Consider the following 20,710-nt stretch of genomic DNA (forward strand, 5'->3'; position numbering starts at 1 on the left):
ACTATTCCTTTCGTACGATTTCGCGATGGAGATATGGGCAATTGCATCGGATCACCGAATGGAGGCGCCGAGACTGCTCAGGCACGAAATGCCGATCTAGAGAAGGCAGAGCAAGAGACTGAAATCCTCAAAACGCGAAACGTTTCTCTAGAGCATGAGAATGCCGAGCTCAGACAGCGTAACTCAGACCTCCAGCATCGATGCGAGGCGCTTGAAGCGGAATATCAGAAACGTCTGGCCGAGCGCGACGCGCAGGCCCGCAAGCACGACGAGGACCGGCAGAAGCAAGCCAACGATCTGATCCTGCTATCGACCGAGCGAGATGGAGCAAGAGATGCCGTGCAACAGTTGGAGAGGCGGATCGCTGAGCTACAAACTCGGAATGAAGTGCTGGCCCTGCAGCTGGAATCTACTCGCGCGGATGCGGCGATATTGACGAAAAACGAGATGTCGAGGCTGCGCGACGATCTCGTTCACGAATCTCAGCGCAATATGGCCGAGCTTCTGGAGCGAATGAATGCGATTCGGGATGCTGCTCTTGAAGAGTTGGCTCAGGCCAAAGCCACTGCGGCCGTGGAATCTGCAGCCGCGCGGGAAGCGGCGAGCGCGCTGGAGAGGCTGAAAGCGGCAGCCGAGCAACAGCATGAAGAGGATAGTCTTAAGTTGGCTGCTACCTTGAAAAAGCTCTCGCACTGTGAAGCTCAGTACGACGAGAGTCGCACAAACCATGTGTCGACGCAGGCGGCCCTCGATGCCTCACAAGCTCAATTGTCAAAGCTGTCACAAGAGCTGGAGACGACCAGAGCAGCACTGTCGAACGCGAATGCCAGCTATGGTTGGAACATATCTGATGTCGATTGGACCGAGCGAGATTACCACGATAATCCTTACAAGTTCTCGCACAGAACCACTCGCAAGGACTTCACAGTCAGCTACAAATGGTGGGATGCCAGTAACGATTACTGTGTCGATATTCGCGAATGGTATTACAACACCAAAAGCAGCAGGATGGAGCGGACCACTAAGGGAGTATTTCTCCCGTTGCCGACTGCGCAAGAGCTGTCTCGGATTCTGCCTGAAGTCGTGCGGCAGGCGAAAGTCGTTCAAGTACGCAGTCCAAAAGGCTCAGTAAATGGCTGACATGTGATCACCAACAATCATCTTCGATATTTGTGGCAGGAGTACAAGTGGCACCTGTTAGCGCAGGCCAATACTCAGGCTGAACTCCGGAAACAGCTTCTTGAGGGCATCGACTCCCACTCGAGGATATTCGAGGTGACGGGCCAGATCTTCTCTGGTTCCTCAAACACAATGCTGTACCATGCCAGACAACAACCATTCCTGACTCGAGCCTGACATGACGTAGGCCTACCGTTTACACACATACGACACATTGGAGATGCAGGGGTCTTAGAGCTCAACATCAGCTTGCTCCACTTCGCCGCATGTCCGCCGGGACATTCTTGACAGTTATTAGCGCTTCACGACTGAGCTTCCGCGGAATCTCTTCTCCGAGCTATGTGCCATCTCACAACCTAGCCGCCAAGAATACTACGATATCCTACCTCCCGCAAGGGATAGGTAAAGGGTTGGACTGGATTCGACTAGAATAGCAGTACTGTTATCTCGCGATACGCCGTGGACATAAGAGCCAAAGAAAGGCTCCACGGTGGACATCGTGCTTGTAAGCTTACGGACATTGTGCGTGGATCTCGCGGCACAACACTACCTCACAAGCAAGCGTGCTAGAAGCCTCGACATAATAGCATTGTTGTGTAGCAAGGACAGGAGCTAACTCCGGAGCATTGCATTGCATAGCCGATATTATAGCTCGGCTCCTCTCGTGCTGCCTAAGCATCTGCGTCTTACGCGATGACGACTCCGCTTACAGCTGCAGACTCACGACTTTGAAGAACTCACTCCCTGATTTCAATTACCATTCAGATCAGTGTGTTTAGACTTTCACGTGCGATGGCTTCTGAAGCACAGATCCCAACGCCAACCTTGGGCGAAAAGCTGTTGATTGTGCCATTGCTCTTCAAAGTGATAGGATCAACGCTATTCCGCTTTGTGTCTCTCCCATTTGTCGGCAAAAGGGCCAACAGGCCGTTTAAAGACATCGCATTCGCAGCTCTACGCGCGAATCTCGCCGGTGTCAATGCTGCTCAAGAGCAATGGATGAACTCCGCACAATCAACAGATCAGACCTATCTCGACATTGCTCAGAAGGCTAAATTCCAACCTGACACGGCTGTCCTCGAATCTGGCCTGAAACTTCATTGGATCGGGCCTAAATCGGCGGACAAGATTATACTGTACTTCCATGGCGGAGGGTACGTAATGAGCTGCACTCCAGGGCACATTACATGGCTTTATGAGCTTCAGCAAGATCTCTCCAAGAAGAGCAATGTGGCCGTGGTCCTGGTTTCATACACTCTAGCACCAAAGGGGCAATATCCACTGAATGTAAAGCAAGCTGCAGAATCGCTTCAATTCTTACTCACGAAGCAAGGGAAGAAGGCCGGTGATGTAAGTGGTCACATCCCATCGAAATGCAACACCGATGCTCATGTATTTGCTAGATTGTCATCGCCGGGGACTCCGCGGGCGCCAACATGACACTCGCCCTCCTATCTCATCTGCTCCACCCTCATCCAGGCGTCCCGAAAACTGAGCTCAACGAACCCCTCGCTACTGCAATCCTCATCTCACCATGGGTCAAGTTCTCTCCGACAGACGACAGCTGGAAACGTAATGCGACATCAGATATGATTCCTCCCATCGCCGTAGGTCGATGGGCGTCATTATTCAAAGGCTCGAAGCCGTCGGACGAGTACAACGAGCCGATCCTCGCTGATGCGAAGTGGTTCTCTAGTCTCGACAAGATTGTCAAGGATGTATTGGTATGGGGCGGTGATAACGAGGTCCTGATTGACAGCATCCAAGATTTCACCAAGACTCTCAAAGCCGCTCATTCTAAGGTTGAACTGGTTGTCGAAAAGGGCGCTGCTCATGAGGATTTCTTGATTGATAAGCTCCTGGGGTATGCTGAGAAGGCAGAAGGGACGCAGTTGGTCGAGAGCTGGATTGCCGAGAGGATCTGAGCCTATCAGTGGTTTAAGTCGAGGTGAGGTCCAATCGCTCGTCATATGCGGCGATCAGTTGACCAGAGGCTGAAGCGCGGTGGAGTGCGGGATAGCAGTGTCAGCGCAGACATGTCATGTGCTGTCTCGTTCGAAGACAGCAGAAGACTTAGAAACGGCTGGTCAAAGACAATTGGGACAAGAGCAAGTTAGGCTATTTCCTGTTGTCACGAGAGAACGCTATCAGTTAGGTATGCTATCATCAATCGATTTAAATGAGTAAATGTGACTCCGAACGCTCGATGTCCTGTGGTTGCATCATCTACCTGACGGCTTCAGTCACTCTCACCATAAGAGCTGGCTTATCCCATAAAGTGTGAACACGACATCTCTGAATCCAATCTCGACTCTGCAACTCAAGCTCCATATCGAAACTCCAAACCATCTTCGCCATGATGAGTCGCATCTCGGCATACGCAAGGTTCTAGCGCAAGTCAGTCAGTCAGCTTCATCACAAGAGAAAAAAAGAGGTCGAAATCGACTCACCTTCCCCAAGCAATTCCTCGGTCCAAACGAAAATGGCTGCATACCACTCCTCTTATCATCTTTGTACTCCTCGTCGCCCATCCATCGCTCCGGCACAAACTGCTCAGCATTCTTGAAATTCTTCTCTGAGTGATACGCCGGGTATTGGGAGACACACACTGATGTGCCCTCGGGGATGTAGTATCCAGATACAGTCTCTCCTCCAGGGCCGATTCTACGCTCGAATCCTGTTGGCACTGGTGGGAAGTAGCGAAGGGCTTCATTCATAACCGCAACTAGGTAAGGCGAACTGTTGACTTCATGGAGGGTGATTTCATCGTATGAGGCCCACTTTCCTCGGACTTCTTCCGTCAACTTTTGGAGGACGGCAGGGTTGGTAAGTAGGCAGTATGTCGCGCCACTAAGCAGACTGGCCGTAGTCTCGGAGCCGGCAGTCAGCATCAGATTGGCGTTGGAATCAAGTTCGCCTTTCTCCATCTTGTACCCTTTCTCGCCATTATGCTGCAGAATGAGAGTCATGAAGTCTGGTCGCTGTGTATCGCGTTCCATGCGATTTTTGACCTGCTTCGAGACCCAAGCGAAGTAAACCGTTCGTTTGGCTATGAGGCGCTTGTCGATGATCATGCTCCCAAGGGACTTCACCCAAGGCCAGTATCTGCTGATGTAAAACATGCGGAAAGCCTTGACTGAGTCGAAGAGTAATGTTATGACCCAATGAGTCTCGCCAGTCTGAAGGCAGCCGAAAGGTTCACCAAACATCTAGAAGTAAAAGGTAGAAGAGTTAGCAGATGTCTCAAGCGAGAAAACCCGCCTTTTGCAACAGGTGAATCGACTGGCGCTCGAGGGCTAGAAAGCGGGAGTGCGCAGGTTTACTCACGAGATCCGCAATGATGTCGAACGTCGTCCAGTTATACCATTTGGTCAAGTCGGCGACAGGTTTGGTCTTGATGGTCTCCCTGAGCCCATCCACGAGCTGATCCACGTAGCCTTGAAGCAGACCTTCTTGGTCGGTAAGAGCTTTCTCGCTGAACGCATGTGACAAGACTCTCCTGCCTTTGGAGTGCAAGTCATCATCCGCGATGATTATGCTTGGCGCACCATTCATAGGAGGCGGATACCACGCGGGGTCTTTCAGAGTATTAAGATGGCCCTTCATCTTGCCTGTTCGAAAGCCATAGATATCAGGCCAGGCAGTATCTATCGAGGTGAACGAGATTTCATTCGGGGAGATCCTGACGACTTCTCCATATTTCTCATGTAGTTCGTTGACATTCTGGACGGTAGTGCCTTTAAGAAGATGCCGAATGTATGGTAATCTGGACAGCGCGTTGAGCTTCGGTCCAGGTATGTGAGAGAGCGGGCCGAAATATAGCTTGTAGATGAGGTTGCCCACCACATAAAGTAGTGCCTGAATTCACCTTAGAATCTGTCGATGGAGATGATGAATGGGCGCAAAATTCACGTACCAGTGTCGCAAAGCCGGCGGTGAATGATATTGGCCTTTCAGCCGACGACGTGTCCATCTTGAGACGAATCTCCTCAAGTTGTGCTGCAGCGGAAAGCAGCCTCCAACGGAGTTGGGCCGTAACGCAACGTATTCTTCTGGTCCCGTGCACTAGCTTGGAGCTGGCAAAATTGGTTCACTTCTTTTGATTGATTTGATTGCGGATTGTGAGGCTTGTAAAGCTGATGAGTTGCGGTTTTATGAACGCGGGAGTATCGCAGGGCCGCTGGCCGTAGGAAGATCTGCTGAGATGAGTAATAGAGTGTCGGTTCGTGCTTTCGTGCTCGCAGCCCTGCTGCCATGAATAAGCCGTTGGTCGTGAACTCTCGAGTCCACCGTCATCGTTCCACGGCGATATCAGCGGTCTGCTCCGCACCCATGGGCTCTGGGCGATGGGCAAAGAGCATCTTCAAATGCATGATTTCTGCGATCTCCACTTCATCCTCGGCTGCAGGATGGCTGGCGTGAGGAGAAATTGGGCGACGTCGAATGACGGCCACTGGTTTGGAGAGCTTCTTCACCTCCCCTGCCATACGCTGATGAGTGCCAATATACAGGAGGACTCGCGTGCCGTCCCAGTCACCACGGCCATCCACGCTGTCGTCAGCGGCAGGAAAGACCAGGCGGCCGAGCTGCAGCGCTCTGCCAAATTCGGCCTGGGCGCTCTCGCTCAGAATGCTGCCTTGAAGCTCCACCAAGGCCAGGCCCGCTGGAGTGCGGAGTGTCGGCGGCAGAGCGCTCTCGACGCCGTTGCCGTTGCCGTTGCCGTTTTCTCGCTGAAGCGCAGGCGGATGTACAGTGACCGAAGGCATGATGCAGGCTGCGTGACGTCGAGATGCCTTTCGTTCTTGCTCGTTCGGAGAGTCGGTATACCACTTGAGCCTAAGGAGAGGCAGGGAGTCAGGCGGGGAGGCGAATGCAAAGGGTAATCTTCTCAGCCAGCCGAGAAAGCTTGGCCGGCCAGCTTGGTTCTGCCACGACACACGACTGCATCCTGCCACTGCCACTGCCACCCTACTTTCACTTCATGACCGCAGATTCGACTAAGGTATGATGGGAAATAGTCGCGCGCTCGCTTGCTTCATTTGTCGCCACCACGAGTCTTGGTGTGCCCGTACTGAAATGTCTCTCGGCACTGCGTCATACTTATCCAAGCCAGATTGCCATAAGACTGCCAGCCCTAGATTTGATATGCAATCCTGCACTAATCCCTATCCACGAATGCCGCTCTTCTACTGTACAGCCCTTCCATGCACCTAGCCATGCATGCTAGAATGCAGGATCTGCGTCCAAAGTGGAGACTCTACGCCCAATGGATTCTTTTGGCCTTGTCGGCAGCTTACACTAGTATTACACAACTTCTCTGCCAGCAGTGCAAATGGATCGTGTCCTCGTGGCACACTTCATCATGAATTCTTGACAACGCCAACCTTTGCCGCCTGCACGCATCATTAGCAACGAGACTCGTGACTCGCAAGGGAGCGTTGACTTACCCGCAGCACTCTTCCGTTATACAAGACGCCCTTCTGCTGAGTGTAGAAAACCGTTCCATCCTTCTTGTCAGCTTGGGGTGTCTGGAACGTTGCCTCGTGGTGATTGGGGTTGAAGGCTTCACCCTCCACACTTGGATCAAACACCTCCATGCCATGTCTCTTCAATGTCTTCAACAGAATTTCATGGGTCATCTTGAGCCCATTGTGCAGGTTGACCAGCTCCTGGTTTGCCTCGGTGAGCTTTTCCTTTGGCACATTCTCGAGCGCACGGTCAAGGTTGTCTATGCTCTCAAGAAGGTCCTTGGCAAATCTTTGGAGAGCGAAGTCCTTCGCTGCCTGTACCTCGCGCTTCGTTTGTTCTTGCAGGTTGCGGTACTCTGCCACCTGTCGCTTCAATCGATCCTGCCAAGACTGTCAGTCACTGCCTGATCTTCTTCACCTATTGTTCTTCGACATACTGTCAAGTCAAGGTTCTCCCTCTTCTTGCTCTCCAACTCGTGTGCCAGCGGGTTCTCCTTTGCAGCGTCTTCCTTAGGCGTTTCTTTGGTTCCCTCGGTATTCTCCTTCAAGACCTCTTCCTGCTTTGCTTCAGACTCTTGCTGCGATGAATACCATCTCCGCGATGCAATGCCGTGTGATGCTGAAGTTGCTGGCGCAACTCTGAATGTGGATGCTGCGAAGGAAGTAGGCTGCGGCGTTCGCGCTGTTTTGAGGACCTGTGCTTGTCGCGAGATAGTGTGAAAAGAGCGCGCTAATCTTTGTTGAAGCATTGTGATGTGTGTGAGACGAGAGGAAGAAGTGGATGGCGTAGGGTGAGAGGTGCTGCTTGTGGTGAGCTTCCAAAAAGTTCAAACCGCTCGGCGAAACTCGGACCATGTCGCGTGCTTCACGAACGCCACCCATTTTCTTCTTCGCATTTCCACCACCACATCTCAAGCATACCATCATCATAATGTCCTGGCCAAATGCTTTTACAATGCACAACTTCCCAGTCAACACACTGCTGACTCTTCGCGAGCATTTCCAAATCTTCCGAAGGCGAGTCGGCCGGCGTCCCGAAATCGCTGAGTCCGCTTCAGCTCAGTGAGAGATGATCGCCAATCTTTGCAAAACACGTCGTCCGACATCGTCTTCAAAATGCTAGCAGGCCCGAGATCAGAACTCCTCATAATGCGAGCCATTGCCCACGCCTTCCCCTTCCCCTTCCCCCTGACTTCATCTCATCGCACAATCTACCCACAATTATCCAGAATGACCCACTCCACGAAATCAGATGCCTCTACCTCCACACTGGCAAGACGAATACCACCTGGAACATGGGATACCCACATGCATGTCGTCGAACCACACCGATTTCCTCTCGACCCCAAAGCACAGTACAAGCCCTCAGCACACACTTTAGAGCAGGCCAATGCCTTCCTGAATCAAATCAACATACAGAAAATGGTTATAGTTCAACCCTCCATCTATGGAAATGACAACAGCTGCACACTTGCCGCTCTTCAACAACTGGGATCCAAGAAAGGCCGCGCAGTAATCCAGTTTGATCCCAAAACCATAACGCGGGCACAATTGCAAGAATGGCATAATCTAGGAGCCCGGGGCGTGAGACTCAATTTCAAAAGCGTCGGTGCCAATCCGAGACAGAATGAAATCCAGGCGACGATGAGAGAATATGCCGATGCTGTGCGCTTTCTCAAGACATGGGCCTTGGAGCTATACATTTCCATGGAGAATGTTACTATGCTCGAGCCAGCTTTCGTGGAATCTTTAGGCGTCAAGATTATCATTGACCACTACGGGCATCCCACCAACGAGACACTCAGCAAAGCTCAAACGGCACAAGACGTTCCAGGATTTGATACCCTCGTGAGTTTGCTGAAAGACGGCAATACCTGGGTCAAATTAAGTGCTGGTTATCGTTTGTCGAAAGATCCCGATAATGCTTTGGTGAAGAGTCTATGCCAGGAGATCCTGAAAGCGAAGCCCGATCGATGTGTGTTCGCCACCGATTGGCCACACACGCGATTCGAGCATCTGTTAGTTGGAGAATACCTGGAGAAAATGTTAGATTGGTGTGAGGAGATGAAGATTGAATTAGAGCAGGTCTTGGTCAAGAACGCGGACGTGTTGTTTGATGCCTTGGAGCAGTAAGATAGACTACCATGGATTTGCTTCGTGTGTTATAGTTGCTTGGGCATGACAAGCCATAAGTACTGCGCTCACATGGACGAAGATTTCCAGCTTGCGCCATAACGCGATAGAAGCTCGAAACTCTGCTGCGTTTCATTCTCGAGGAGTGCGACGAGTGGGCAAACTTTGGAAGGGTTGGCACCTCTTCTTTGTATCCGCTCCGGGTCCGCCGTTAAGTCGGGAAGCGTCAAACTCAAACGACCACATCGGTACCTGAAGAGCCCATACACGGCTTTTCGTGCCTTCTTTGACCGCGAAAGAACCTTGTCGCCATCGCACAAGAGTCTCGTCAAACAGCGCATCGGCCGACCGAACCGACAGATAGAGCTTAACAACCGCCTTGAGAGGCTAGAGGGTCTGCTTCAAGTGCCGTTGCGGCGAGTGCGGCGCTCTGGACAGAGCAGATGTTTGGGGATATGGGTGTTGGAGGCGGCGGGAGTTTGATTGGTGGTGTGGCGGTTTTGTTGATGCCGATTTCGATTTTGTTTTATCGGTATGGAGAAGGCATTCGAGGGAAGAGTAAGTGGGCGCCGACGAAGTCTGTTGAGAGGGAGGTTGGGGACGAGAAGGAGTCGAGGGTGGGAGATGAGGAGAACGAAGAGGTTGAAGTAGAGCGTCGTGACGAAGAGAATGGTAGATCGCATCCTGGACGGGTTCAGAGGGTTCTGCATAACGGTCAAACAGATGAGAATGTGGATAGAAAATCATAGTGTAGCATAGTGCAGCAGAGATGCGTGTATCTTGCGTACCAGTCCTAATCCATTGGCGCCGAACAAGGCAAATCATGCGAACATAGTGCGGGCGTTGCAGTCTACGCACAACCTTCGCCTCGTGTCTGCGAACATTGCCGTCAGCTGCTTTCCAGGCTCAGCCCGAGAAGTGGCATAGCCGTCCCAGAGGTAGCGGACGCTAGAGGAACGACAAAAGACACCAGATGAATGACAGACCAAGGATAGCTTCACCATACTATACACCTCGTCCTCTCCTCCTTCAGATTTCTCGTGAACATGATAAGTTTCTCCCCTTCCTCCCTCCTTTTCTCCCCGCTCATGGACCAACCCAAAAGCTCTGCGCCGTACCCTCAGCAAAGCACCAGAGAGCCGGAAGATCCACCAAAAACAACCTCGCAGTATGAATTGTCAACCAGGTCTTCATTTCCTCTCTGTTCGCCTTATCCGCCTCTTCCTCGCTCTTAGCAGTTTTAGACGAAGCAATGATTCTCTGAACCGGGCCAGCGAGAAGTGGCAGGAATGCGAGATGACCTGCTGCCAAAACGGAGCCGGCGATGTACCATTGTGAGACGCTGCCGGTCTCGAGGGTCATGTGGGTTTTGAGCCACTACAGAAATTAGCTCATGTGAGGAGAGATATGGGAAGAAAGAAAGAGTCTTACGCGTGCTGCGAGACCGCCTCCGATTGTAGAGCTTAGAGCTAGACCTGCTTTTAGGAGACGACCGGACTTGATCTTGAGGCGCGTGTAAGCATGCATGAGTCTGCGTTTATGGACGGTAAGACCCTACCAATGGCTCCCAGAATCTTGAGAGAGGTGTTCCGGCAATTGTCTGTCCCTCCTGCAAGAAGGAAAGGAAGACGGGATACTGGTAGAGAGACAGACCAACAGTCGCCGCAGTCGTGCAGAGTGGGAGGACGAGGCCGACATGGCCGGCATGAGGTCTGAGAGGTGCCATTGTCGTGTAACAGCGGTCAGTAGTTGAGACTATGTTTTGATAGCAGAGTCGAATGTGGAAAGAGAGAAAGCAATCAAGAGAGGTCGGAAGGTAGACGAGTCTTCCTACCTTGGGTCCTACGAGGGGTCGTGACACGCACATCCGCACGACATCGAGCTTGTTTCCTCGTTGGCTGGATGTAGTGATGTACCCGATTGCTTACCTCTTGGAACCTTAGAAGCGGGGAGGAGCTCGACTCGGAAGAGCAGGCGCAGGGGCCGGTGGAGAGAGTTTCGCGGCCCGCAGCACACGTGTGAGAAGCACAGCACAGCATGGGATACATCGATTCAGCTGGATCTGAATTTGTATTCTGTATTTGTTACATTATACTTTTCATGTCGCTCATCTCGCATGCTACTCAAAGCAAAGGCTCCAAACTCATGAGCAGTGCCAAGCGTGTGAAATGGGACGCGCGTAGATCTCACAGGTCGGTGAGGGCTCTTCACCTAGCCCATCACCATACCCTTAAGACCGGCCATGTCACCCTCCTTGGCTGCGATCTCGAAGTACGAGTAAATGATGCTGTGAAATGTTAGCAAGGGTCTGCCACAAAAAAGGTAATGGATACTCACGTGACAGCCATGAGGATACCAGTACCGCTTCCGAGAGCGCCCATGAGATCGCTGACGATAGACAAGGCACCAATGCAAGCTCCACCGAAAGCAGCGGCAGTTGGAATGACACGCTTGAGCTCACGGTACATGCTCTCGTCACGGTGACCAGCCATCACTAGACCCTGCTCCTTCAACTGCTTAGCAACATCGCGTGGGCTGGATCCAGAGACCTCGATCCAGGTCTTGCTGAAGGCAGCACAGGCAACCAGCATGTAGACAGTGAACACAGCAGTATGGATAGGGTCCAAGAGAGCATCGGTAAGGTTGAGAGGGGGGCTCATGTAGTAGACAAGTCCACTAGCTGGAACGACTTGAGCAGTGCCTTCGCGAGCCTCCCAAACACCGAGGAGCTTGACGAGCAGGTTCTCTGGAAGCTTGTTGTAGAGCATCTGCGAGACCAAGAAAATATTGGAGGAGAGAGCAGACTGGAGCATGATTGGCATGTTCGAAGTGTAGAAGAGGCGGACTGGGTATGAGCCGCGCATGCCACGCTGGCGGGAAGACTTGACTGGAATCTCGACTCGGAATCCCTGGAGATAGATGACTGCGCTGAAGACCAGGATGGTGGACAGCAAGCTCATGATGTTGGGCAAGTTCTGGCGGTAGAAGGCCTCACGAAGTGCCAGTTGCTTGTTTGGCCAGGTGATCAGGAGGTGGACCAGAGCAATGATGGCGCCCTCGAACTCTGGGCCACGACCAGTATTGACAGTCGTTGGCGAGAAAGCTCTCCACACGATGGACTCGCAGATGTTGGTCGCAATGAAGAGGGAGATACCACTGCCAAGACCGTAGCCCTTTTGGAGCAGCTCGTCAAGGAGAATGACGATGAGGGCAGCGGTGAGGAGCTGGACGACAAGGAGGACGCAGATACCAGCACCAAGGTCGACGGGACGACCGTAGAGACCAGTGAGCACGTACACACAGGCCTGACCGAAGGAGAGGATGATGGCGAGAAGCTTTTGCGCGGTCTGGTAGAGTTCGCGGTCGGATTTCAGGTCGAGGTTGACATCGATGAGGTGGGTACCAGCAAGGAGCTGGAAGACCATGCCAGACGAGATAATGGGCGTGATACCCAACTCCATAAGTGTTCCACGATTACTGGCCATCATCATACGAAGCCAGTACAGTGGGTCGGAAGTGTCTGTCTATTGTCAATATTTCCTCCTCCTTTGCGGTATGCTTGCTCGTGCTCACCAGAGGAGACAATGCCGTACAACGGCATCTGGCTCATGACCAAGAAAATGACTAATGTGACACTCGTCCATATTATCCTTTGATTGAAGGCGACTTTGGTCTCTGGGACTTGCACTTCGGGGATGAGGGGTGTGAATGGCTTCACGAGGTCGAGGAATCGGACTGGAAAAGAGAGCCGTTAGCCGTTGAAATGATGGAAACGCGCCTGCGATGGACGTAGTTGCGGTCGTCGCTAGTCGCATGTGTAGGCACACGCGAACACGCGACACGATGCTGTTTGTGGTGGTGCGAGTAGGGGTAAGTAAATTCGACATACGGCCAGACATGATGTCGAAAAGGGTCGGGAGCTATTCACACTCCCTTGGTTCGATTGAGTGTCGCTCTGCGCGTCGAACCGTCAATGAAGAACAATGCAAAAATGGAATGAGTGTTGTATGCTGGAGGGTTGTGAACAGCGCAGCGCAGCACAGCAGCGTACTGTCCAGAGCTTCATCAGAATTCAAAGGGAACAAGCTGGCCTTCTCGGCCACTCCCGCGCGAGTCATTGCCGAGCTCGGCTTCCACCACCAGCCGACCAGCGAGCCAGCCATTGCCTTCTGGCATGACATATTCACAACTATCACAATCACAGCATGCACGAGATTAATGTGAAGCGAGGCGGTTAATTGAAGCACTTCTTCCAAGTCTTTCTGACCATTCCATGCCACAGACATCCATCTGTACAGCTAGCTGTGTCCGTCAAACAGTATCGCGCCATGCCCGGCACATCAATGAACGCTTCAAGAAATATCCCAAGAATTCCTTCCCCTCTTGTACACCACAACGCCACCCAGTGCACTTTCATGCTGTTAGTCTTTGTGCTTCCTCTGGTCAAAGAGTGCATGTCCTACATCCCTTCCTCCATACCCACGTTTTTCCACCACGGCTTCTCGCCAGAATCCGGACGATTGATTACACTCTCTGCATCACCCACCTGCCTTCTAGCAGATATCGCTCGATTGCTGAGATCCAGCATTGAACTGTTGCTCTTCAACTTTTTGCTTGCTCTTGCACCGAGCGTCAACCCTGCGATGCGGTCGCCTCCTACATATGATCCGACCTGGCTTCCGCCGCGCGCCAATCCCTGAGATGAGCGCGAATCCTGCGCCATGTTTCCCTTCCACTCATCCCTCTGCGTTCCAGTTAGCCAAGAGCCGGCCGGCCATTCAATACTCGCGATTTCGACTTACCATGACTGGTCGTTGTCACTGCAAGGGTTCCGAACTTGAACTCAATCTGTTCAGGTGCAGGTATACATCCGTGCCATAGCCCTCCATGGAGATGAGCTTCAAGTCACCTCCGAAATATCTCGCATACAATCTTGAGATTGGAAGTCCGTATCCAAATCCAGCCATAGGCGCTTTGAAGTCACTTTGGTTGAAATCCGGATCCAAGTTCGGCGTTTGGTCGACAGTTGTGTACATATATGTCCACACGAGCGGGATAGAACTTCTTGGAATTCCTCCTCCTGCATCGCTGATCTTTATCGTGATATCCTCTCTGCCTTCGGAGACAATCACTTGTGTTTCCGGAAACTCCTCTTTATCCTGGCCGTGAGTTTCCACAACAGCTCGCAGACTGTTCTTGAGCGTCTCGAATAACATATGCGACAAATGGCCAGGAACGTACATAAAGTTCAGGTCATTCGGACATACCAATCGAACTTTAGGCGCATCGAAAAGTCCGTAGTGATCTTCACATACAAATCTCGCATTCTCGATTGCCTCTTGCGCTAGCTCTTTCACGTTGGTCTTCGTGCAGATGATACCCACATAGTTCGGATCTCCATGAGAGCGTTGGTCGGTCAAGGCAATATGCTGTCCGATTAACATGCGGATTCCTATTCGCGACATGTAGAATCGGTCCAGAAATGCCTGAATGTTGTGGTCGATCTGCATTCGTTGTCGTTTCCGCTTATATTCGAGGATGCCCTGCGCGATCGTCGTCACCACACTGTCGTGTCGCCGTTTGATCTTTTCGAGTGTTTTAGCAAATTGCGTATTGTAGTCGTTTAATTCCGGAGGCCAGTCGCCATCATCTGCAGCTGCAAAGTACCGCCGTGTTGCTGCAAGCTTCCGTCCATTTCCGTTGCCGTTCTGAACTCCATTCTCCTTGTCTTCGTTGAGCTTCATCTTAGCGTCAGATTTGTATTGGCCTGGCTTGACGCTTGGATTCGTCGTCGTCTCGCTCAAGATTCGGGATGCCTTCCCATTGCTTTTTGCTGGCTTAATGAGACGCTCTCTGACCTCGGATGTCAGACTCGGCTTGGGTAGTGTGATGATTTCCTGGAGGCCAAGATGTTAACACACAACTGTATTCAGCTTGCTGCCGAGTTGTAGATGATACGCCCTTACCTCAAATGACTGCGCATACCAGTTCTGCACCTTCTTGATGCTCTCCATCTCATTGAGGCCATCTGGAAGATCTCCAAGCTCTTGGACTCTATGTGCTAATCGGATAGGCAGCTCTTCGGAAAGGAATTGCGACGCTCGAAATAGGGTGCCTGCAATGCTCGAATGCTTAGCTACTAGCTCCTCGGTCCCCGGCTGGTTGGTATGGAGTGATGATACCGGTCGAGGGATTGCTCCCAAACTGCACCATCTGCCTCAAGCTCACGCCTGTCGCCGGAAAGTTCGAGTAATGCTTGATCGTCTCCAGCAGCTGGGCTTCACACAGAGAAGAGCAGTCAGCGACGTCATTTCGAAACAATTGATCCATGCTTCGCAGGACAATACTGACTCGACATCTTCCACGACATGCTGGGCGATTGTGAGGCCCTGAGGCCGGCGAATTGGTAGAGGGCGACAACGTGGTGGTCGTGTGGTCAAAGACGACCGGAGATGTCGCGTGTGCTGTGACTGTGTCGGTCGATACTACTGTGACTCTCACGAGACTTCCCAGTAGGCTAGCCTGGAGAGCTTTCGGGCGACAGGCTGGAACGTGTGGGGACGAGCAAGGTCACGTCGTGCTCTAAAAGCGCTGCCGCGACCGCTGCCACCTTTTTCACTGCCGAGGCTACCCAGAACAACAGCAGCGAAAGACGCTCAGGGATGCGAAATGACCTACCAAACTCATCATCGCTAGCTGCAAGGTAGTAATGCACTCATAGCAATGCCATCGGGGAGAATCGGCTGAGGAGAAGGTAAGCTACACTCTACTGCCACTTTCATTGGACCCGACCCGACCCTGGTGGCTTTCACATGTCTGGACCTTGTCGCCGCACTCGTGTAGACATCATCCCGAGCCTCTCCTCGACTTCACCTGCTTTGGCATACTTTGACCAGATACGAGAGTGATCGACATTACCGGCGAGCCGATGGTCTTGCCGCCTCGAGACGGAGGAGCCTCAAAGCTGGTCCAACCACATGAACACCTGTGAATGCTTACTGCTTTTGGAAACCAAGCTGTTGCTTCTAGGCCCTTGATTCTCTATGCCGTCTATTATCTCTCTTCTAACCCATTTTCCGATCTATGTCTACGCTCTTTAGCACGACTCAATCATCACTGTCAGCATACACAACTTCTAGTATGCTGTAAGCACTCTCGTCAATCTCTCTAATATCAGCAATTTTCAACCCTTCGTCTGCGGCGCTCATCAGTGCCTCCCACTCTTCCCTATTTCTCTCTGCACCATTACCCATCTCCAAAGCATGAAGATCTCTATGTCGAGCAGCCTTCGCATCCTCTGCATCCCAGGGTTCTAAACCAAAAGAACACGAAGGCAGGACTCGATCCACGATCAAGCACTTCGCTCCCTGGCCGGCACCGTGCAAGACTTCTGCGACATTGCTCAAAACGATCTTCGCCTCCTCTTCTGAGCACTTCCCCAAGACATTCCGCAACAGATACAGCTGCGCACCAAATTGATGCACCTCATCCAGCATCGACCCATCCTCACCAAAGATATCGCTTCCAACAAAGTACACCTTTCTCTCCAAATCCTCCGGCAAACTCTCCCTTCCATCATCAATCCTCGCTTCCGAATCAACAACCATGATGCGCAGTCCCGGAAATGTATTCGCAAGCGCAATAGCAGTCTCGCCCTTCGAACCACCAACATCCACAACCCTCTTAACCTTCTCCCAAGAAAACGCTTTCATCAAACATTCCTCCTCGACCCCCTCATCAGGTCTCGCAGCCGAGAACACCGCCCTTCTCTCTTCCATCACATCCTGCTCATAAAACTCCCCAACCTCCAAATCTGTCTCGTTCGCAACCTGAAAAGCAGCCCGATTCCTCCTCCCATCACTCATCGACCACTTCTCATGCGCTTCAACAAGATTCACAGCAACGGATAAACCCTCTTCGACCTCGAAATCGATCTCAGCTCTCAACTCAGCATCCGTAACCAGAATAGCCGAGTAAGCAGTGTGAGCTACCACATCACCCGAAGGCTCATGGAAAATGTGATTCGTAATTGCATACTTGACAATCCTCCTCAGGATATTCTCATCAACCTCACGTTTCTTCGCAAGCTCGGAATACGTGATTGATTCTCCTCGGCCAAGAGGTATAGCTTCAGGGATTTTGAAATGTATGAGCCAGCGGAGGGTTGTGGAGTCGTGATACTGCACAAAATATATCAAAAAATGTCTTGCGCAGAGGAGGAGGTTGATGATAACCTACGCTTCTCGCCAAGCTCCTCACATATCGTTCCGGTCCAGCAGCCAAATCCTGCACAGCTTTGGCAGCAGCTTGGAGACGCTTCCTACTAGCTTCGATCTCGGGGGGTAATTCGTCGAATTCGGTGAAGCCTCCTTGTTTGAAATCTGGTTGGTAGTAGCCATTTTCGTTGAAGAATGTTGTTAGACGCTGTGCTTCTTGGGTGACTTGAACTGCCAAGGTCTCGAAGATGCCGAGGTTTTCTGTCATGGTGGAGGTGGTCAATGTATTTCGATATGGAATACCTAGCTCTCAACAATAACAGGAGATGTGGCTTGTCTTGACCACCTGGCACTGACGTACGTGGGGTAACAGCCCGCTTTACGCCTCTCTGGAATGCGGCTGGTAGCTTGGTGAGATGGTTGGTGTTTCAGGTGCTAATGTACAACTTTTCTCTTCTCACATGGTCGCTGTGAAGTTTATACATACATATCTCTTGAACATTGACACGGTGAGTGGAGCTCTTTACTGATGTTCTTTCATCTCAGCTCAACACCAAATCTGTTCACGAGCTCAGAGCGGATCTGTTCATGGAGGCTATTCGCTTCTTCATTCGTAAGTGTCTTCTCAAGACTGCGATATGTGACTCGGTAGCAAAGACTCTTGCGTCCCGTCTTTGGATGCGTAAAATCATCGATAAGTGCCACGTCCTCGACACTGTTGCCAGCCGTGTTGCGGACAACCTCCATTAGGTCGTTCTCGTGGAACACTGGCGTTTCTGTGGTCAAAGGTGGTTCAGTGGGCTGACCTCCAGCAGGCGAAGGTGCAGATGAGACTGTTGCTGGAGTTTCTGTGACAACCGGACCGGTTTTGGGCAGCCAGAACGCAACATCTCTAGGCGCGGCCGGATACTTGCTGAATGGCTGAAAACGGCGAGTTGGCTTCGATTCGTCGAATTGTCCAAGGAAGCGTTGATCGTTGCTCCAGAAAAGCCTGATATCTGGTATCCCAAATAGCAGCATCGCGATTCGTTCAAGGCCAATGCCGAAGGCCCAGCCGACTCTGGACGAGACATCTGCCCTGTTCAGAAGCGGCTGATCGATCACACCACAACCAAGAACTTCCAACCAGTCGCCACGCCACCAGACTTCCATTTCCCACGAAGGAGAGGTATGCGGGAAGAATGCCTCGACCCAACGTACCTTCAGAGGCTCCTTCTCTCCCTCAACATCGTTGCCAGATGCAGCTAGAGCCTTGTCTGCTTCTGAGAATATAGCAACGACCATGTTCTCTAGCGAACGCTTCAGGTGTTTGGCTACAGCTTCAGCTTCTTCTGGCGAGTGAAAGTCGGTCTGAAGCGGATTTCGCACAGGATCAAATGTTGGGTTAGGGTCGTCCACAGCAAGATCATGCTTAGGAATTCCCTCAATGTCTTTCAGGATCTGATTCGTGAGGGCCTTGCTATTAGCAAAGTCATTTCGATCCCATGTTAACGCTCCCTCCATCTGATGGAAAACTGGATAATGGCTTCGGTCGACCGCGTCTCGACGGTACACATCTGCTGAAATAGTGTACCCCGGACTGGTATTGGCACGAAAGACATCGACCTCATGCGCACTGGTATGTGTTCGCAGAACAGTGTCTTTGTTCACGTAGTAAGTGTCTGTTCTACTCCGTCCAGGATGGTCTGCTGCAAACCCTAGGGAATCGAAGTTCTGCTTGACGGTTACCACCGGGGTCAATTCGTTATGGTTTTGAAAATCAGGGAACCGCGATTCTATGAGTTTCCTGGTGATCGAGAGGGGATGATTGGGCTGGACATGCAGTTTCCGTCCATAATTAGACAATATCGACGAAGGCACATTGGTCCAGTCGTCTGTAGGATACTGTTTCCCTCCAATGGTCAACGTCTGTGGTCTTGCATCTACACCAATTGGTCATTAGTCTGTGAGTCTAGACATTGAGCTGAGTCTTGTGAATGTGGAGTTTATTCCCGCCAGTCAAGATGTGCAAAGTAAGCCTGGAGCGAGCTCCGGGCCGCACTATCCACTATGCTTGTAAGTGAAGAAGTTGCGACATCGCTGACTGCGGCTTCGAAGACTGAATGCCGAGCGGTGAATAATGCACCATTGCCGCGAGATCAGAAGGAAGTGCCGACAGAGATGTGGTATTGGAGTGAGAAAGGCAACTGACCAGTAGATGCATAGCTCCGGCAGCAAGCAATGGGTGCTCTAAGCAGAGACCGTATACCAACCGGCAGCGCCAGAAGTGAGGCCGATGAGCCGAACTTGCCCATCGTTTCAGCCTTCACTACATGTACCTCATTGAAGATGCAATCAGATGAAGTTGATTATTGCCAGAAAAGAACAGTGCTGTCCTGACGAGCACAATCCGTTGCTGCTCAAGAGAAGCACCTCCGATCATCACCGACCCAATCGCTTACCGCAAATCCCTGCAAAGCAACGTGCCGCCGCTCGCCCAGGAACCGGGCCTGTTGCCGTTGCCGACCATTGATTTCCAGTTATTCCCGGCTCAATCAAATATCACATACCATTCCCGCAACACCTGCTCGCTCCGTCTCGTCATCTCCCCTCGCGCCCTTCCATGGAGCGATGACCCTACGGATATGTCTGCAACATCCAAAAGTCAGGATGTCAAAGCAATCCACTATCCGCTGTGGTTCGGCGGCAGCGCAAGCTGTTTGGCCGCCTGCGTGACGCATCCATTGGATCTTTGTAAGTTTTGATGGGCTTGCGTGTGAACCAACACAGAATGCTGACAGCTTTGCGTAGTGAAGGTATGCTTCGGAACGATCTCTGATATGCGACTTCAGCTAATATGTGCTTGGACAGGTCAGGCTGCAGATGCAAAAGAGCGATGGACCTAAGAAGGGCATGGTTGGCATGTTTACACATATTGTAAAGAGCGATGGTGTCCCGGGTCTCTACCGTGGAGTGAGAACGATCAACGATCGCTGATGCGACCTGGCATGAACTGATCGTATTGCTACAGCTCACAGCAGCGCTTTTGCGCCAGATCACCTACAGCACGACACGATTTGGAGTCTATGAAGAGCTGAAAAACAGGTTTGGCGGCGGCGGCGGCGGTGGCCAGCCATCCTTTGGTGCACTCGTAGCGATGGCCTCCACATCAGGCTTTCTAGGTGGTGTTGCAGGAAACCCAGCAGACATCCTGAACGTGCGAATGCAGAACGACGCAGCCCTTCCCGCAGCCGAGCGACGCAATTATAAACATGCCTTCGACGGCTTGTTCAGAATTATTCGCGAAGAAGGATTTCAAAGTCTCTTCCGAGGAGTATGGCCCAACAGCACGCGTGCAGTGCTCATGACAGCGTCGCAGCTGGCAAGTTACGATGTATTCAAGAGGCAGCTATTGGAGTTGACAAGTATGGGTGATACCTTGACAACCCACTTCACAGCTTCATTGATGTCTGGATTTGTCGCAACGACGGTCTGCAGTCCCGTCGATGTGATCAAGACCAGAGTCATGGGCGCCAGCGCGAAAGAGAGTATAATAAGTTTGGTGACGAAGATCACTGCAAGTGAAGGCATAATGTGGGTATTCAAAGGTTGGGTCCCGAGTTTCATTCGTCTGGGACCACATACGGTTGCCACCTTCCTCTTCTTGGAGCAGCACAAGAAGATTTATAGGAAGTACTATGGTTATGAATAGAGGAAGACGCGAGCGATCGAGCA

The 20,710-nt window shown here is 51.7% G+C and overlaps 13 protein-coding genes across 13 annotated transcripts; 4 read left to right on the top strand and 9 right to left on the bottom strand.

Moving 5' to 3' along the window:
* Nucleotides 1-33: 33 nt before the first annotated feature.
* Nucleotides 34-1,356, top strand: MYCFIDRAFT_75632 (uncharacterized protein; the record flags this gene model as incomplete). Its single annotated transcript, XM_007922206.1, has 2 exons — nt 34-1,107; nt 1,237-1,356. The coding sequence occupies 2 exons, from the start codon at nt 34-36 to the stop codon at nt 1,354-1,356; spliced, it is 1,194 nt and encodes a 397-aa protein (XP_007920397.1).
* A 615-nt stretch (nt 1,357-1,971) lies between these two features.
* MYCFIDRAFT_129523 (uncharacterized protein) lies at nt 1,972-3,104 on the top strand (the record flags this gene model as incomplete). The annotated part of the gene is made up of 2 exons (XM_007922917.1): nt 1,972-2,529; nt 2,583-3,104. The coding sequence occupies 2 exons, from the start codon at nt 1,972-1,974 to the stop codon at nt 3,102-3,104; spliced, it is 1,080 nt and encodes a 359-aa protein (XP_007921108.1).
* Nucleotides 3,105-3,303: 199 nt separating this feature from the next.
* MYCFIDRAFT_71270 (uncharacterized protein) lies at nt 3,304-5,267 on the bottom strand. Its single transcript, XM_007922123.1, has 4 exons — nt 5,096-5,267; nt 4,507-5,037; nt 3,630-4,388; nt 3,304-3,567 (listed from the first exon to the last, which is right to left on the bottom strand). The coding sequence occupies exons 1-4, from the start codon at nt 5,150-5,152 to the stop codon at nt 3,406-3,408; spliced, it is 1,509 nt and encodes a 502-aa protein (XP_007920314.1). The 5' UTR covers nt 5,153-5,267; the 3' UTR covers nt 3,304-3,405.
* Nucleotides 5,268-5,510: 243 nt separating this feature from the next.
* On the bottom strand, nt 5,511-5,945 carry MYCFIDRAFT_102265 (uncharacterized protein; the record flags this gene model as incomplete). The annotated part of the gene is made up of 1 exon (XM_007922918.1): nt 5,511-5,945. A coding segment is annotated over one exon (435 nt), but the record flags the coding sequence as incomplete, so codon positions are not given.
* A 338-nt stretch (nt 5,946-6,283) lies between these two features.
* On the bottom strand, nt 6,284-7,961 carry MYCFIDRAFT_201267 (uncharacterized protein; the record flags this gene model as incomplete). The annotated part of the gene is made up of 4 exons (XM_007922919.1): nt 6,284-6,572; nt 6,627-7,028; nt 7,085-7,286; nt 7,918-7,961. 4 exons carry the CDS (start codon nt 7,959-7,961, stop codon nt 6,540-6,542), a joined length of 681 nt encoding a protein of 226 aa, XP_007921110.1. The 3' UTR covers nt 6,284-6,539.
* Nucleotides 7,956-8,780, top strand: MYCFIDRAFT_184691 (uncharacterized protein; the record flags this gene model as incomplete). Its single annotated transcript, XM_007922920.1, has 1 exon — nt 7,956-8,780. The coding sequence occupies one exon, from the start codon at nt 7,956-7,958 to the stop codon at nt 8,778-8,780; it is 825 nt and encodes a 274-aa protein (XP_007921111.1).
* A 752-nt stretch (nt 8,781-9,532) lies between these two features.
* MYCFIDRAFT_85833 (uncharacterized protein) lies at nt 9,533-10,584 on the bottom strand. The gene is made up of 3 exons (XM_007922433.1): nt 10,339-10,584; nt 10,212-10,283; nt 9,533-10,157 (listed from the first exon to the last, which is right to left on the bottom strand). Exons 1-3 carry the CDS (start codon nt 10,504-10,506, stop codon nt 9,867-9,869), a joined length of 531 nt encoding a protein of 176 aa, XP_007920624.1. The 5' UTR covers nt 10,507-10,584; the 3' UTR covers nt 9,533-9,866.
* Nucleotides 10,585-10,991: 407 nt separating this feature from the next.
* MYCFIDRAFT_126231 (uncharacterized protein) lies at nt 10,992-12,516 on the bottom strand (the record flags this gene model as incomplete). The annotated part of the gene is made up of 3 exons (XM_007922921.1): nt 10,992-11,067; nt 11,118-12,300; nt 12,354-12,516. Coding segments are annotated over 3 exons (1,422 nt in total), but the record flags the coding sequence as incomplete, so codon positions are not given.
* A 481-nt stretch (nt 12,517-12,997) lies between these two features.
* On the bottom strand, nt 12,998-13,823 carry MYCFIDRAFT_209615 (uncharacterized protein). Its single transcript, XM_007922922.1, has 2 exons — nt 13,583-13,823; nt 12,998-13,524 (listed from the first exon to the last, which is right to left on the bottom strand). Exons 1-2 carry the CDS (start codon nt 13,583-13,585, stop codon nt 13,240-13,242), a joined length of 288 nt encoding a protein of 95 aa, XP_007921113.1. The 5' UTR covers nt 13,586-13,823; the 3' UTR covers nt 12,998-13,239.
* On the bottom strand, nt 12,998-15,427 carry MYCFIDRAFT_48088 (uncharacterized protein). Its single transcript, XM_007921820.1, has 5 exons — nt 15,132-15,427; nt 14,963-15,058; nt 14,747-14,895; nt 13,583-14,677; nt 12,998-13,524 (listed from the first exon to the last, which is right to left on the bottom strand). The coding sequence occupies exons 1-4, from the start codon at nt 15,148-15,150 to the stop codon at nt 13,598-13,600; spliced, it is 1,344 nt and encodes a 447-aa protein (XP_007920011.1). The 5' UTR covers nt 15,151-15,427; the 3' UTR covers nt 12,998-13,524; nt 13,583-13,597.
* Nucleotides 15,428-15,886: 459 nt separating this feature from the next.
* MYCFIDRAFT_75643 (uncharacterized protein) lies at nt 15,887-17,264 on the bottom strand (the record flags this gene model as incomplete). The annotated part of the gene is made up of 2 exons (XM_007922207.1): nt 15,887-16,960; nt 17,019-17,264. The coding sequence occupies 2 exons, from the start codon at nt 17,262-17,264 to the stop codon at nt 15,887-15,889; spliced, it is 1,320 nt and encodes a 439-aa protein (XP_007920398.1).
* A 269-nt stretch (nt 17,265-17,533) lies between these two features.
* MYCFIDRAFT_184695 (uncharacterized protein) lies at nt 17,534-19,290 on the bottom strand (the record flags this gene model as incomplete). The annotated part of the gene is made up of 2 exons (XM_007922923.1): nt 17,534-18,918; nt 19,188-19,290. 2 exons carry the CDS (start codon nt 19,288-19,290, stop codon nt 17,534-17,536), a joined length of 1,488 nt encoding a protein of 495 aa, XP_007921114.1.
* Nucleotides 19,291-19,620: 330 nt separating this feature from the next.
* Nucleotides 19,621-20,687, top strand: MYCFIDRAFT_129539 (uncharacterized protein; the record flags this gene model as incomplete). Its single annotated transcript, XM_007922924.1, has 3 exons — nt 19,621-19,733; nt 19,852-19,948; nt 20,007-20,687. The coding sequence occupies 3 exons, from the start codon at nt 19,621-19,623 to the stop codon at nt 20,685-20,687; spliced, it is 891 nt and encodes a 296-aa protein (XP_007921115.1).
* Nucleotides 20,688-20,710: the final 23 nt, after the last annotated feature.

Source organism: Pseudocercospora fijiensis (genome assembly GCF_000340215.1).
Source record: "Pseudocercospora fijiensis CIRAD86 unplaced genomic scaffold MYCFIscaffold_1, whole genome shotgun sequence".
Taxonomy (NCBI): domain Eukaryota; kingdom Fungi; phylum Ascomycota; class Dothideomycetes; order Mycosphaerellales; family Mycosphaerellaceae; genus Pseudocercospora; species Pseudocercospora fijiensis.

Coding starts and splice junctions, on each gene's coding strand:
- MYCFIDRAFT_71270 (XM_007922123.1), bottom strand. CDS start 5,152: ATGGACACGTCGTCGGCTGAAAGGCCAATATCATTCACCGCCGGCTTT. Junction 5,038..5,095: donor CCGCCGGCTTTGCGACACTG/GTACGTGAATTT, acceptor AGGTGAATTCAG/GCACTACTTTATGTGGTGGG. Junction 3,568..3,629: donor CGAGGAATTGCTTGGGGAAG/GTGAGTCGATTT, acceptor GACTTGCGCTAG/AACCTTGCGTATGCCGAGAT.
- MYCFIDRAFT_85833 (XM_007922433.1), bottom strand. CDS start 10,506: ATGGCACCTCTCAGACCTCATGCCGGCCATGTCGGCCTCGTCCTCCCA. Junction 10,284..10,338: donor CAAGATTCTGGGAGCCATTG/GTAGGGTCTTAC, acceptor ACGCGCCTCAAG/ATCAAGTCCGGTCGTCTCCT. Junction 10,158..10,211: donor GAGGCGGTCTCGCAGCACGC/GTAAGACTCTTT, acceptor TAATTTCTGTAG/TGGCTCAAAACCCACATGAC.
- MYCFIDRAFT_48088 (XM_007921820.1), bottom strand. Junction 14,896..14,962: donor TGGGAGCAATCCCTCGACCG/GTATCATCACTC, acceptor CGAGCATTGCAG/GCACCCTATTTCGAGCGTCG. Junction 14,678..14,746: donor GGTATGCGCAGTCATTTGAG/GTAAGGGCGTAT, acceptor CTTGGCCTCCAG/GAAATCATCACACTACCCAA.